This window comes from Hydra viridissima, unplaced genomic scaffold (genome assembly GCF_058129835.1).
Source record: "Hydra viridissima isolate aposymbiotic clone 2 unplaced genomic scaffold, HvirCarnegie_v1 scaffold_2, whole genome shotgun sequence".
NCBI lineage: Eukaryota > Metazoa > Cnidaria > Hydrozoa > Anthoathecata > Hydridae > Hydra > Hydra viridissima.
In genome coordinates this window covers 27,535,673-27,551,274 of record NW_028324301.1, presented here as the reverse complement: position 1 = coordinate 27,551,274, position 15,602 = coordinate 27,535,673, and the positions used below count along the sequence as shown (strand labels likewise).

The following is a 15,602-nucleotide window of genomic DNA, read 5'->3' as shown; positions in this document are numbered from 1 at the left end:
TCGATATTTTAATAAGTAAACAAAAACAAAACTAAGTCTTGCAACTGGCGAAAACTTTCAATAAGCAAACAAAGCAACAACTTTCCTTTCGAGTTTTTTACATTTTAAACAAAAGACAAACAAAGAAAAAAAAAAAACAAACAAAAACAAAAACAAAAACAAAAAAACAAAACAAAAACAAAACAGAAAAGGGAGAATGAGTGAGTCGACTGATTTCGCTCAACTGTCTTAAACGAGAAGTCATAAACGTTTGCTTGTGCCAGCAAGTTGCAAATTAAGTTGTAAATGAACTGCACCGCAAAAGCTTAACCACAGTTTATTAAGCATATTAAGCCTTTGCTGACATGTTAAGACATTTTAAGCCTTTGCTATTATCATGAGGCTTTTGCTCCACGAGCCAAAAAAGTACGCTAGAGTTGACAAACTGCATCGCGGTCGAAAAGTGTAATTACGCCAACACTTTTATCCGTTTTAAGCATTTCGTTTTCGCACGAACAACAATTAAAGCAGCTCGTTGAGCTTAACGACGTTCGTATTTTTTTTCGAAGCCAAAACTTCGGCTATAAGTAGAATGAAGAGGCACTTCGAAAAACAACAAAGCTGTTCGCAGTCGATAGCAACGAGCGACAACATCTCTGCGAGTCTGGCATCAAGGTAAACAGTTTTTTTTTACATTTTCATTTGTAAGTGCCACTTTTGTGTACATTATGTATTCAAAAATTTCTTGCTGACGCTAGATTTTTCGTTTTCAATGAACAACAGTTGCAACCTCTAGTCGTTTGCTAAAACAGCTTGCTAGGACAACCAAATCAATCATATGTTGTGAAAATTTCTTTTTGTTCAACTGACTAAGGAAGATCGAGCGAACGCTTTTTTTTTTATAACTTGTTTGTATCATATTGCTATTAAGAAAACAGCGTTGTGTATACTAAACGTGACATAATTGGCAATTATCCGTAACTAAAAATAAGATAGAAATTACAAACTTGATACCATATTTTAATTACTCTAACAAAACTAGACGTCATCGCGTGAGAAAATAAATGTTCATAACACATAACCTATTTTTTTGTTTTTTTTTTCTTCTCTTTTTTCCTTTTAATCTCTTTTCTTTCGTCCAAAAAGCGTTTTGATTTTTGCCTCGCCACAAGCGATGAAATCGATAAAAAAACCTGCTCGGACATTCTCAATTCTCAACAACAAAAGCAATCAAAGTTCTAGCTCTCGAGCACGTGCGCCGACAGGTTGATGAAACCGTTCAAATATGCTCGATCGCTAGAATTTAAAGAAAGAAACAAGCCAGAAACAAACCAAAATAAAAAAAACAAAAACAAAAATGGACATCTTTAGAACGCTTAAATTTTATAAAATATTTTCCTCTGCGTTTTTAACCAGCTAAACTGTCGTAAAGTTTTTTCGGTGCAGTTCATTTAAAAAACTTAGTTTTCAACTTTTAAACGTTTTAGACTTCTCGTTTAAGGCAGTCGAAAGAAATGAGTCGACTCACTCTCTCTCTCCCTATTCGGTTTTGTTTTTGTTTATTTGTTTTTGTTTTTTCTTCGTTTGCCTTCGTTTGCCTTTGTTTGCTTTTGGAAAAGTTGTCGCCATGCGAGACTTAGTTTTTTTTTTTTTTTGCTCAAATTGAGCACAAGTGAGTTTCTAGTCTTGAAAGTGTGCAAAGTGTGGGCCAATCTGGTGGCTGGAGTGATGACACGTGAATGCTGGAAATTCCAGACTTTGAGCGGATTCAGCGTACATAGAAAGAAAATGTAGCATTCACGTGGGTCTCTCCTAAGCGTGCCATTGGTCGGTCTGCTGTCCTTAAGTACCCCCCTCCCCCCCCTCAACGTCACGTTTGCTCAACTTTCTCGGTCTTTGGCGCCCAGAGAAAGCTTGAGGAAGGATAAAAAATGGCGAGGTTTCGGTACTGCGTTTTCTGTTTTTCTTATTTGTTTTTGTTTGTTTGCTTGTTTGTTTGTTTGTTTGTTTGTTAATTTTTTTAATTTTTTTTTTTTTGTTTGTTTGTTTCGTTCGTTTGTTTGTTTGTTTGTTTCGTTTGCTTCGTTTGTTTTGTGATGTTTTGTTTTCCCTTCTTGATGGCACAAAACAGAAGCAAACAAGACTTTCGGTTATATTCGGTTATCTCGGTAATAAAAGTTTGTTGGTTTCTGCACAACAACAACAACAACCACAACAACAAAAGTCCCTCTGTCCCTCAAAAGCAGTTTCTCCTCTGTCCTAAAGAAGAGCCTCTTTGTAATCGATCTTGTCTGAATGCAGCTCTCCTTTTGCCTACAGGTTTTTATTCCAACCCTTTTGTTGTTGTTAGTGCCATGTTGTTGTTATTGTTATACTCTGTAAAAGCAGTTGTTGCTGTTGTACTTGTTTGTTGTTTCTAAAGACACTGTTGTTGCTGCTGTTAGCGCTGTTAGTAATCACCCACTTGGCTTGTATTTTTGTTTCTTGTTTTTGTTTTTTGTTTTATTTATAAACACTCTCTGAGTAAGTGATGCTGTTGCTGTTGTTGTTGTTACAGTTGCAATGAGTGTTTGTTAATGTTCCCCCACTTGGCTTGTACTTTTGTTTTCTGTTTTGTTTTGTTTTTTTTTTGTTTTTGTTTTTTTTTTCTCAACACTCTCTGAGTAAGTGATGCTGTTGCTGTAGTCGTTGTTATAGTTGCAATGAGTGTTTGTTAATGTTCACCAACTTGGCTTGTTTATAATCTATTTTATTTTATCAACACTCTCTGAGTCAGTGATGGTGTTGCTGTTGCTGTTGTCGTTATTATGCTTGCAATGGGAGTTGTTACTGTTCACCCACTTTGCTTGTTTTGTTTTTATTTCTTTATTTTATCAACACCCTTTGAGCCAGTGATGCTGTTGCTGTTGTTGTTGTTATAGTTGCAATGAGTGTTGTTAATGTTCACCCACTTTGCTTGTGTTTTTGTTTTTGTTTATCAACACCCTTTGTGTCAGTGATGCTGTTGCTGTTGTTCTTATTACAGTTGCAATGAGTGTTTGTTAATGTTCACCAACTTGGCTTGTTTATAATCTATTTTGTTTTATCAACACTCTCTGAGTCAGTGATGCTGATGCTGTTGTTGTTATTGTGCTTGCAATAAGTGTTGCTAATGTTCACCCACTTTGCTTGTTTTGTTTGTGCTTTTGTTTTTGTTTATCAACACCCTTTGAGTCACTGATGCTGTTGCTGTTGGTGTTATTATAGTTGCAATGAGTGTTAATGTTCACCCACTTTGCTTGCTTTGTTTGTTTGTTGCTTTTTTTTTTTATCAACACCCTGCGAGTTAGTGATGCTGTTGCTGCTTTTGTCATTTTACTTGTATTTATAGTTGTTACTGTTCAGCCACTTTGCTTGTTTTTTAATCTGTTTTATTTTATCACCACTCTCTGAGTCAGTGATGATGTTGCTGATGCTGTTGTTGTTATTTTACTTGCAATGATAGCTGTTACTGTTCAGCCACTTTGCTTGTTTTGTTTGTTTGTTTGTTTGTTTTTTTTATCAATATCCTCTGAGTAAGTGATGCTGTTGCTGTTGTTGTTGTTATAGTTGCAATGAGTGTTTGTTAATGTTCCCCCCCTTGGCTTGTACTTCTGTTTTCTGTTTTGTTTTGTTTTTGTTTTTTTTGTTGTTTTTTTTCTCAACACTCTCTGAGTAAGTGATGCTGTTGCTGTAGTCGTTGTTATAGTTGCAATGAGTGTTTGTTAATGTTCACAAACTTGGCATGTTTATAATCTATTTTATTTTATCAACACTCTCTGAGTCAGTGATGCTGATGCTGTTGTTGTTATTATGCTTGCAATAAGTGTTGTTAATGTTCACCCACTCTGCTTGTTTTGTTTGTGCCTTTGTTTTTGTTTATCAACACCCTTTGAGTCACTGATGCTGTTGCTGTTGGTGTTATTATAGTTGCAATGAGTGTTAATGTTCACCCACTTTGCTTGCTTTATTTGTTTGTTGCTTTTTTTTTTATCAACACCCTGCGAGTTAGTGATGCTGTTGCTGCTTTTGTCATTTTACTTGTATTTATAGTTGTTACTGTTTAGCCACTTTGCTTGTTTTTTAATCTGTTTTATTTTATCACCACTCTCTGAGTCAGTGATGATGTTGCTGATGCTGTTGTTGTTATTTTACTTGCAATGATAGCTGTTACTGTTCAGCCACTTTGCTTGTTTTTTTTTTGTTTTTGTTTTGTTTGTTTGTTTGTTTGTTTTTTTATATATCCTCTGAGTTAGTGATGCTGTTGTTGTTATTATGCTTTCAATGAGAGCTGTTACTGTTCACCCACTTTGTTTGTTTATAATCTGTTTTATTTTATCAACACTCTCTGAGTCAGTGATGCTGATGCTGATGCTGTTGTTGTTATTATGCTTGCAGTGAGAGTTGTTACTGTTCACCCACTTTGCTTGCTTATTGTCTATTTTATTTTGTCAACACTCTCTGAGTCAGTGATGCTGATGCTGATGCTGTTGTTGTTATTATGCTTGCAATGAGAGTTGTTACTGTTCACCCAATTTGCTTGTTTTGTTTTTTTATTTGTTTTTTTGTTTGTTTTTGTTTTGCTTGTTTTTTTTTATCAATACCCTCTGAGTCAGTGATGCTGTTGCTGTTGTTGTTGTTGTTGTTATAGTTGCAATGAGTGTTTGTTAATGTTCCCCCACTTGGCTTGTACTTTTGTTTTCTTTTTTGTTATGTCAACACTCTCTGAGTCAGTGATGCTGATGCTGTTGTTATTATGCTTGCAATGAGAGTTGTTACTGTTGTAGTTATGTCTGTCATTTGTCCTTGTTAGCAAGTTCTATTTGCCCTCTCTTGCCTTTTTTCAACACAGTTTCTTTCTTTGAGTCATATGGTTGCGAGATCCTCTCAAACTCCATCTCTTTATTTATTTGTTTCTTTTTTTTTTTTTTTTTTCTCATTCTCCTTCTCATAATAGCAATCACTGCTGCCACCATGCATGTAATGCTAGTTGCTCTCATTCTTTTTCATTTGCTAGTGGAAACTTTGTTTCTTCTTGTTGCTCTCTTTTCTTTCTTTTTTCTCTTTTGCAGAGGATTCGAAAAAACACAGCTCTTCCCTGCAGTTGTAAACATTCCAGGATTCCAGGATGCAGGCAGAAGAAAAACACTCTCACTAACTGTCTTCTTTTTTTTAGCATAAACCGTTGCAAACAAACACCTGAACATGTCTTCTTCACAAGAAAACAACACTGTTGTTGCCCCTTCTCCGAACTCTAAAGCGAAAAAAAAGAAAAGAAGGCAGTCACAAGAACAGAGAGACTTAAAGCTCAAAAACAAAGTCAGGGCCGCATTAGTTGCAGCGTGTGGCTCCGTAAACAGGGTTGTACCTTTCTATGGTACCAAGAAGAGGTACGCTGTTAGCTGTCCGATGCCTTTGTGCAAACATTCCTCCACAAGCATTAAAAGACACTTGACTAAAAAAGATCATTCTTGGACTTTGGATGAAGCTTCCATCTTTTACTCTGCAATGGTCAGGAAGTTTCAGCATGCTCGTCTCGAACGCAAGTCCGGCTGTCCAAAACCTTACCCCTGTTTGCAATGTTGGAAGTATTACGACCGACTGGACATACACTTGAAAGAGACTCATTTCTACGATTCCAAGACGATCAAACAAAAGATTGCAGAGGCAAAGCGATACGACAACGACAAGCTCTATGTCCCTCAATTTATTCGACCTGCCTTCTTTGGTATTAAGCCAGTAGCTGAACAAGCGTCTGCATCAGGCTCTGCATCCTCTGCTCCTGGGCCTTCCTCCTCTTTTTCTTCTCCGGTTCTTTCCTCTGATCCTCTTTTAAGCTTGCCCTCATCAGTTGCTGGTTCGTCCGAGGCTCCTTCTGCAAACCACTGCACCTCTGTAGAAAACAAAGAGCTGAACACCGAATCCGTCCTAGACTCTGATTTTAATTCCTTAAAGCACTTGGTTTCCAACTCCTCCGTCTTGACAGAAGATAAGAGACTCTTGTTTCAGCTGGACAAAGATGCTTTTCACTTTTATTACCAGTCAGCAGATGAGCTCTTCAGAGATTTTGAAAAGTGGCTTGTGGTAGCCAACAACAACACTTTGTCACAAGCAAAGATCTACAAAAATGCAGTTGTTGAAATATTGACATGTTGTGACAGCACGCTGACGCTGCACCCGAACGCTCTCACCAATTCCAACGTTTTGGAGGATAGATACTTTTCCATGCACTTTAAAAACATTCAGCTCAATTCCAAGCTGAGTGAACTTGACCAAACAAAAGCCATGTCTTGTCACACGTTGTACAACCGCCTTGTCTACCTTTGTCTCCTGTTTCGTTTCAGTGAAGCCAGGAATGTCTATTTCGGACTTTCTCATGAGGCCATCCGACGTTTGCGCTGCAAGGTGGAGGAGTTACAAAAAGTGCTGAGGCCCTTTCGTTCTTTGAGGAGGAGCCTTGTGAAAAGCAAAAAATGCATCAACATCATCAATGTCAGTTTGCTGAACGAATATGGCAAGTCTGCATACGTAAGACAGTTAGTGGAATCGATTAGAAAGCCGTCTCTTACACCGACTAGAGACAATGCTGTGTCTCTACGAAACCATCTTCTGCTCTCTGTCACTGTAATTAACAGTTTAAGAAAATCTAACATTGCTCTTTTAAACATTAGAGACTACATGGCTGCTGAGAAGAGTGAGTGTGGATATTGCATTGTGCAAGAGCGCTACAAAACAGCATACAAGTACGGAGCCAAAAACATTCTAGTGCCGAACGACTTGAAAGTGTTGATCGATATTTATTTGCTGAGATACAGAGACCTTCTTGTCAACGACTCTCACTACATGGCTGCAGACACCAAGACTGTTTTGGAGTTGAGCGACTGCTACAGGCCCCTTTTTCCATCGATGAGACCCAACAAAGACGAATGTGTGACACTCGGTGCAACTAGAGTGCCTGTTTACCAGATGGGTTCCTCTGCTATCTCCTCTTGCCTGACGTCCTGCTTCAGAAAAAGCCAAGTAAACATTCCCATGAAGCGTCTTACTCCCACTTGCATTCGCGGTTCGATAGCCACTTACTTTGCCAACAACAGCAAAGAAGATCGCGAGCGGTTTGCTACACTCTACATGAAGCACAGCAGGAACACAATGGATAGCTTTTATGTGTCCCAGTGGAACGCTGCAGAGGAGTTGCGCTTTGCCCTGGGCATCGGACAGTCCTTCGGAGTCATAGAGTCTTTGACTGTTGAAAAGTCTGAGAGACCACCAAAGAAGGAGAAGGATGTGATGGACTGGCTCCAAACTAATGCAGAGGAGTACGGTTTTCATGAGGTTGAGGACATCTTTGAGGAAGATTTAGACTCCGGTTCTGACTCTGAAGAATGTGCTGCTACTTTCAGCTGTACCACAGTGGTTCCGTTTTCTCCAGCTGTAGAAAACAATGTTCCTTTAGAGGATAGCAACGACCATGCCGTAGATTTCTTGTGTGAACCTACCTCAACTCCTGTTTCGTCTGTTCCATCTGAACAAACAATCGCTGGTCCAGTTCTTGAACTATCCCCTGCTCTTGCACAACTAGTTCCTAACGAACAAGCTGTTTGTATGGATGTAGATCAGACTCTAGCTGTTCCTGTTGGCACAGCTTGTTCTCCTCTTGCATTAACATTATTTCCTGATGAACCGGATTTTATTGAACACCATGCAAAACTTTCTCCAGTTTACTTTAATGAGCAAGTGGTTGCCAAACCTGTTTCTGCTTCTCCTTCTCAGCAAGTCGCTTTCTGTCCTTCAAAAGAGGTCTTTTCTGTTCCTCTGACTCCTAGCCTTGTTGCTTTTCAGCAAACATTGGCCAAACCCAGTTTGTTTCTTTCATCTGATCCAGTTTCAGCTGTTCCTGTCCAACAGGCTGGTACTGTTCTTGCAAAGCAGCTCTCACCTTATGCTGTTCAATCTGTTGGTAGCCTATTTAGCCAAAGTCTTGCCTCTACATCCAGAGGTAAATTCTTTTTGATTTTTGATTTTTGATTTTTATGCAAATCTCAACACGCTTTCAAAAAATGAAAATGCCCAAATCAACTCATCTCTCTTTGTTATTGTTAGAGCTGTAAAAAAAACAAAACAAAACAAAAAAACAACACAGAAGTGTGTATGTATTTGTTGCAGGACTAATTCTGTGATTGCTTAAATGTTTATACAAGTGAATGATACTAAAACTGATTATGTTTTAGAAGTAAAAGATCCAAGAAGAAAAAAAATCAAGTTGGAAATGCCATCTTTCACTCAAGAACTCATCGGTAATGTAAAACCTAATTTATACAAAGATATATAAACACAAACCTCTTCTTGCACAATTTCAGATGGTTAACTGTTAACAAAAACTAGCCATCATTGCTAAGTGCACTTTTAGAAAGTTGTGTCTACCCGATTTCTAATGATGAAGTTAGAAACATCACCGTTAGAAATCATGCACAGCTTGTTATCATCTCTAACACTTAGAAACTGTTGATGGTTTTTATGAATTAGAAAAATGAACATGGTTTATTTTATTTCAGGATCAACTCAGCCAAGAACAAAGGAAAACAAAGCAGAAGTTAGCCAATGCCATTTAGGTAATCTTTCAAAAACCAGTTATTGCTATCAGTGCAAACAATAAGGTCAACAAAAAAAAATAAATAAAAAAACAGAATAAATCTTGTCTTACTTCAGAACCAAATGAATATTTGATTTAATCACTTTGTGTTATGACTTGAGTTTGTAAAATTTAGATGAAATAGTTGAAGAGCTGAATGCTTGCCCTGGCCACAACGAATGGTTCAACACCAGAAGTTTTCCACGATGTGCAGCTTTGGTGTTGGCATACATCTTGCAAGACGTGTTTACAGATGTAAGCTCAAGTTGCTCGTACAAAGATTACCTTGGCATCTTGGCAAATCATAGCAGTGACAAGCTCATTCATGTCTTGCAAAAGTACTCCTACCAAAGCCATATTAAAGACAAAATTAAAAACATGAAGCTAAAAATTCAAAAAGAGGGTAGTTTAGAAAAGTTTGTTCAATATGGCAATATCGTGAAACCATTTATGTAGTTTAGATAAGTTTGTTCAGTTTGGCAATAAAGATGGGCCTTTTGTGTAGTTTGTTTTATCTATGCTTTTGCAAATATTTTTATCTGTTTCGCTAAAGACATAATAAACAAGAAGTTCTGTTAAACTGTTCTCACATTTCTTATTTAAAGATAGTTCAAACTTTTTTTTATCTTTAAAAAAAAAAAAAGAAGTCGTTTTGTTATTCTGTGAAAACTTTTAATAGAGTTGCATTTAGAATACTTCTGATGTTTTAAGAGTTTGTTAAAAAGCAAAATAATATTTCCTGTGATGTTAAACTGCATAAGTGAAATTTAAAAAAGGAAAACTGCTCCAACCATTTTTCGGAAAAAGAAATCAAAAAGTTCCTTATTTTAAAAGATCTAGACATCCATTTCTTCTTCAGCAAAATAGCGAGGCTTTTTTATGAACTCTTACTCTCTATTTTTTCATATCTTTAACACAAAGGATTTTATTTAGTTCAATGTAAACATACATAGAAAGTATATTATGTTTTTTTTTTTTTTTTTGTTTTTATGCAGTCTAACTTTTTGTTTCACTTCTATTTTATTTTACGTTTATCTTGTATTTTATCATGCCTTATTGGTTTTTGCGTTTTGTGATGTCAAGCTGCGTAAGCTAAACTTAAAAGGGGAAAACTACGCTAACTTTTCTTTGAAAAAATATTCAAGAAGTACCTTAAACGAAAGAGAAAGCACACGAATCTTGCCATCCAATTCTTCTTCTGCAAAGTAGCGAGGCTTTTTATGTACTTTTGCTCTCTAATTTATCTCTATTTACGCAAAGGGTTTTATTTCAATGTAAACACGTATAAAAGAATACTTTGTTAAAAATAATGTTAAAGGAGTTGCGTAAAAAAAAACGTCTGAATAAAGTTTCTTTACAAAAAAAACAACTAAGAAACAAGCGCGCCTAAGAAAAACCAGATCGCGATTCACTAAGTCAAAAAACGAAAGAAACAAAGTTTAAAAGGTCTTTCTAGACAACAAATTCTATTTTTGGCAATGCAGTTTTTGTATTTATGCAACCTAACTTTTGTTTGACTTCTATTTTATTTTACGTTTACCTTGTATTTTATCTTGCCTTTTTGTGTTTTGTGATGTCAAGCTACATAATCTAAACTTAAAAGAAGGAAACTAGGCTAACTTTTCTAGTAGAATATTATGTTGTTGGTTTTGTATGCAGCCTAACTTTAGTTTCATCTATATTTTATTTTGCGTTTATCTTATATTTTATCTTGTCTTTTTGAGTTTTGTATTTTGTGATGTCAAGCTACATAATTTAAACTTAAAAGAAGAAAACTAGGCTAACTTTTCTTTGAAAAATGTTCAAAAACTACCTTACACCGATAGAGATAGCTCACGAATTTAAAAAGTTGCATCTATTCATCTTCTTCTTCAGCAAAGTAAAGCTTTTTATGCACTTTTACTCTCTAACTTACCTATATTTGCGTAAAGGATTTTATTTAATTCAATTTAAACATAACTAGTAGAATATTATGTTGTTGGTTTTGTATGCAGCCTAACTTTAGTTTCATCTATATTTTATTTTGCGTTTATCTTATATTTATCTTGTCTTTTTGAGTTTTATATTTTGTGATGTCAAGCTACATAAGCTAAACTTTAAAGAGGAAATTTACGCTAACCTGTCTTTGAAAAACTATTCAAAAACTACCTTTAACAAAGTAGCGAGGCTTTTTATGCGCTTTTACTCTCTAACATACCTATTTTGCGCAAAGGATTTTATTTAATTCAATTTAAACATGCCTAGTAGATTATTATGTTGTTGGTTTTTTATGCAGCCTAACTTTAGCTACATCTATTTTTCATTTTACGTTTGTCTTATATTTTATTTTATCTTTTGTGTTCTGTGATGTCAAGCTACATAAGCTAATGTTAAAAGAGGAAAGCTGCGCTAACCTTTCTTTGAAAAACTATTCGAAATCTATTTTTGAGATAATCTAGATTTTAAAAGAGGAACACTACGCTAATTTTGCTTTGAAAAAACTCTCGAAAACTAACTTATTCGATAGAGATAGCACACAAATTTAAAAAATTGTATCTACTCATCCACTTCTTCTACAGCAAAGTACTGAGGCTTTTTATGCACTTTATTCTCTAACATACCTATATTTGCGCAAAGGATTTTATTTAACTCAATGTAAACATACATAGAAGAGTATTGTTACCCGTTTGTTTTATGCAGCCTAACTTTAGTTTCATCTATACATTATATTGCGTTTACCTTATATTTTATCTTGCCTTTGTTAGTTTTGTGTTTTGTTATGTCAAGCTTCATAATCTAATCTTAAAAGGGGAAAACTGCGCTAACTTTTCTTTGAAAAAGTACTCAAAAAGGACCTAAATCGATATAGATAGCTCACAATTTTAAAAAGTTGCATATAGTCATCTTCTTCTTCAGCAAAGTATCGAGGCTTTTTATGGATTTTTACTCTAACTTTCCTATATTTGCGCAAAGGACATTATTTAATTCAACTTAAACATGCCTAGTAGATTATTATGTTGTTGGTTTTTTATGCAGTCTAAACTTTGTTACATCTATATTTTACGATTACTTATATTTTATCTTGCCTTTTTGAGCTTTGTGTTCTGTGATGTCAAGCTACATAGTCTAAACATAAAAGAGGAAACTACGCTAAACTTGCTTTGAAAAACTATTCAAAAACTACCTTTAACAAAGTAGCGAGGCTTTTCATGCACTTTTACTCTCTAACATACCTACATTTGCGCAAAGGATTTTATTTAATTCAATTTAAACATGCCTAGTAGATTATTATGTTGTTGGTTTTTTATGCAGCCTAACTTTAGTTTCATCTATATTATGTTTTAGGTTTATCATATATTTTATCTTTTCTTTTTGAGTTTTGAGTTTTGTGATGCCAAGCAACTTAAGCTAAACTTAAAAGTGGAATGCTACGCTAACCTTTCTTTGAAAATCTATTCATAAACTACCCTAGACAAAAGCTAGATTTAAAAGAGGAAAACTACACTATTTTTACTTTGAAAAAACTTTCGAAAACTACCTTAATCGATAGAGATAGCACACGATTTTAAAAAATTGCATATAGTCATCCACTACTTCTGCAGCAAAGTAGCGAGGCTCTTTATGCACTTTTTCTCACTAGTTTGCTTATATTTACGCAAAGGAATTCATTTAATTCAATCCAAACATATATAGAAGATTATTATGTTACGATTTTTTTTTTCTTTTATGCAGCCTAACATTTATTTCACCTACATTTTATTTTACGATTAACTTTTATATTACCTTTCCTTTTAGTGTTTTGTGTTTTGTGATGTCAAGCTACATAAGCCAAACTTTAAAGAGGAAAACTACGCTAAGCTTTCTTTGAAAAACTATTCAAAAACTACCTTAAACAAAGTAGCGAGGCTTTTTATGCACTTTTACTCTCTAACATACCTACATTTGTGCATAGGGTTTTATTAGATTCTAGTAGGTTATTACGTTGTTGTTTTTTTATGCAGTCTAACTTTAGCTTCATCTATATTTTATTTTACGTTTATCTTATATTTTATTTTGTCTTTTTGAATTTTGTGTTTTGTGATGTCAAGCTACATAAGCTAAACTTAAAAGAGGAAAGCTACGCTAACCTTTCTTTGAAAAGCTGTTCAAAAACTACCTTAGACATAATCTAGATTTAAAAGAGAAAGACTACGCTATTTTTGCTTTGAAAAATCTTTCGAAAACTACCTTAATCGATAGAGATAGCACAGGATTTTAAAAAGTTGTATCTAGTCATCCACTTCTTTCACAGCAAAGTAGCGAGGCTTTCTATGCGCTTTTACTCTCTAACATACCTATTTTTGCGCAAAGGATTTTATTTAATTCAATTTAAACATGCCTAGTAGATTATTATGTTGTTGGTTTTTTATGCTGCCTAACTTTAGCTACATCTATTTTTCATTTTACGTTTGTCTTATATTTTATTTTATCTTTTTGTGTTCTGTGATGTCAAGCTACATAAGCTAATGTTAAAAGAGGAAAGCTGCGCTAACCTTTCTTTGAAAAACTATTCGAAATCTATTTTTGAGATAATCTAGATTTAAAAGAGGAACACTACGCTAATTTTGCTTTGAAAAAACTCTCGAAAACTACCTTATTCAATAGAGATAGCACACAAATTTAAAAAATTGTATCTACTCATCCACTTCTTCTTTTTATGGATTTTTACTCTCTTATTTACCCAAATTTGCGCAAAGGACTTTACTTAATTCAACTTAAACATGTCTAGTAGATTATTAAGTTGTTTGTTTTTTATGCAGCCTAACTTTAGTTTCATTTATATTTTATTTTACGTTTATCTGATACTTTATCTTGTCTTTTTGTGTGTTGTTTTGTCAAGCTACATAAGCTAAACTTAAAAGTGGAAAAGTACGCTAACCTTTCTTTGAAAATCTATTCAAAAACTGCCTTAGACATAAGCTAGATTTAAAAGAGGAAGACTACGCTATTTATGCTTTTAAAAACTTTCGAAAAATACCTTAATCCATTGAGGTAGTGCACGAATTTACAGTCATCCACTTCTTCTATAGCAAAGTAGCGAGGCTTTTTATGCACTTTTGCGTTCTAATTTATCTCTGTTTACGCATATGGTTTTTGTTTATTTCTATGTAATGATATACAAAAGAGTATTTTGTTAAAGATTATGCTGCAGGAGCTGCGTAAAAAAACTCTGGCGACCTTTCCTTTAAGAAAAAAGCAACTGAAAGACATGTGCGCCTTAGAAAATTCAAATCGCGATTCACCAAATTAAAAGACGAAAAGAACGAACTTTAAAAGCTCTCACTAGACATTTGTGTTTATGATAGGCAATGCAGTTTTTGATTTTATGCAGCCTAACATTTGTTTCATCTATATCTTATTTTACGTTTATCTTATACTTTATCTTGCCTTTTTGAGTTTAGTATTTTGTGATGTCATGCTAAATAAACTATACTTTGCTAATTTTTATTTGAAAAAATATTCAAAAACTACCTGAATTATAAGCTAGATCTAAAGGAGGAAAACTACGCTAACTTTTCTTTAAAAAAAATATTTAAAAACTACCTTAAACATAAGCTATATCCAAAAGAGGAAAACTATGCTAACTTTTCTTTAAAAAAATATTTAAAAACTACCTTAAACATAAGCTAGATCTAAAAGAGGAAAACTACGCTAACTTTTCTTTGAAAAAATACTCAAAAACTACCTTAAACATAAGCTAGATCTAAAAGAGGAAAACTACGCTAACTTTTCTTTGAAAAAATACTCAAAAACTACCTTAAACATAAGCTAGATCTAAAAGAGGAAAACTACGCTAACAATTCTTTGAAAAAATATTCGAAAACTACCTTTAAACATGATTTAGATTTAATAGATGAAAACTACGCTAACATTTCTTTGAAAAAACATTCAAAAACTACCTTTAAACATGATTTAAATTTAATAGATGAAAACTACGCTAACATTTCTTTGAAAAAACATTCAAAAACTACCTTTAAACATGATTTAAATTTAAAAAAGGAAAACTACGCTAACATTTCTTTGAAAAAATATTCAAAAAGTACCTTAATCGAAAGAGATAGCACACGAAATTAAAAAGTTGCATTTAGTCATCCGTTTCTTCTTCATCAAAGTAGCGAGGCGTTTATGCACTTTTTATTCTCTAAGTTATCTCTACTTACGCAAATGGCTTTTGTTTATTTCAATGTAAAACTTTTCAAAAGAGTATTTTGTTAAAGATTATGCTGCAGGGGCTGTGTAAGAAAACTCTGGTGACCTTTCTTTAAGAAAAAGCAACTAAAGTAGATGTGCGCCTAAGAAAATCCAAATTGCGATTCACTAAATTAAAAGACATATACAACAAACTTTAAAAGTGAAACTATTTTTACAAGCGTATTTGGTAAAGATGAAATGTTCTTATGACATTTTAACGTTACGAAAGGGATTTTCTTCTGTTCAAATATTTATTACAATTTAAAGTGTTAAATAATGTTACAGAAACGACCTAAAACGCCTGTTGTATTAATTTAAACGAACAAAATAGATAAAAAAAAAGAAAAACTATCATTAAAAAAAAAAAGTAAAAAAAGAAAAGAAATAGAAGTTGAGGAAAAATAAAAATAAGAACTTCTAACAAAGAGCTCTTCTTTTTATTTTTCAGATTTTAGATGCTTAATTCCTTGAATGAAAAGTTGAACTGATGACTCACTACTAAGGTTGTTCCTAGCCTTCCGTTCTCAAACTAGGCCATTCTGAGAGGCTGTTTGATTAAGTACCGTTGATAGTAGTATCGCACGTAAGAGACTTCTAAAACTCTGATTATTAATTCCTGGAATGAAGAGATGACTTCATACTCACTAACGAGGTTGTTCTTAGCCATCCGTTCTTAAACTAAGCAAAACAGTGAAGTTGTTTGATTAAGTATCACAGTTTGCTGATTTGCACATGCACCATTGCCGAAACTGTGATGCTTGGTTCC

The 15,602-nt window shown here is 34.1% G+C and overlaps 1 protein-coding gene across 2 annotated transcripts; it reads left to right on the top strand.

Moving 5' to 3' along the window:
- Window positions 1-1,851: 1,851 nt before the first annotated feature.
- Window positions 1,852-9,130, top strand: LOC149892716 (uncharacterized). 2 transcript variants are annotated; one of them, XM_090079235.1, is made up of 5 exons: window positions 1,852-1,924; window positions 5,174-7,993; window positions 8,226-8,291; window positions 8,550-8,606; window positions 8,763-9,130. In XM_090079235.1, the coding sequence occupies exons 2-5, from the start codon at window positions 5,203-5,205 to the stop codon at window positions 9,080-9,082; spliced, it is 3,234 nt and encodes a 1,077-aa protein (XP_089935361.1). In that variant the 5' UTR covers window positions 1,852-1,924; window positions 5,174-5,202; the 3' UTR covers window positions 9,083-9,130. The 2 variants fall into 2 exon arrangements, with proteins under 2 accessions (XP_089935361.1, XP_089935362.1); XM_090079236.1 differs by lacking the exon at window positions 1,852-1,924 and having other exon boundaries at window positions 2,452-7,993.
- Window positions 9,131-15,602: the final 6,472 nt, after the last annotated feature.

What these genes read in the sequence shown, in the direction of transcription:
- LOC149892716 (XM_090079235.1), top strand. Translation starts at nt 5,203, where the DNA reads ATGTCTTCTTCACAAGAAAACAACACTGTTGTTGCCCCTTCTCCGAAC. An exon ending in TTTCACTCAAGAACTCATCG is followed by an intron (nt 8,292 to 8,549) that starts GTAATGTAAAAC and finishes ATTTTATTTCAG; the next exon opens with GATCAACTCAGCCAAGAACA. An exon ending in AGTTAGCCAATGCCATTTAG is followed by an intron (nt 8,607 to 8,762) that starts GTAATCTTTCAA and finishes TGTAAAATTTAG; the next exon opens with ATGAAATAGTTGAAGAGCTG.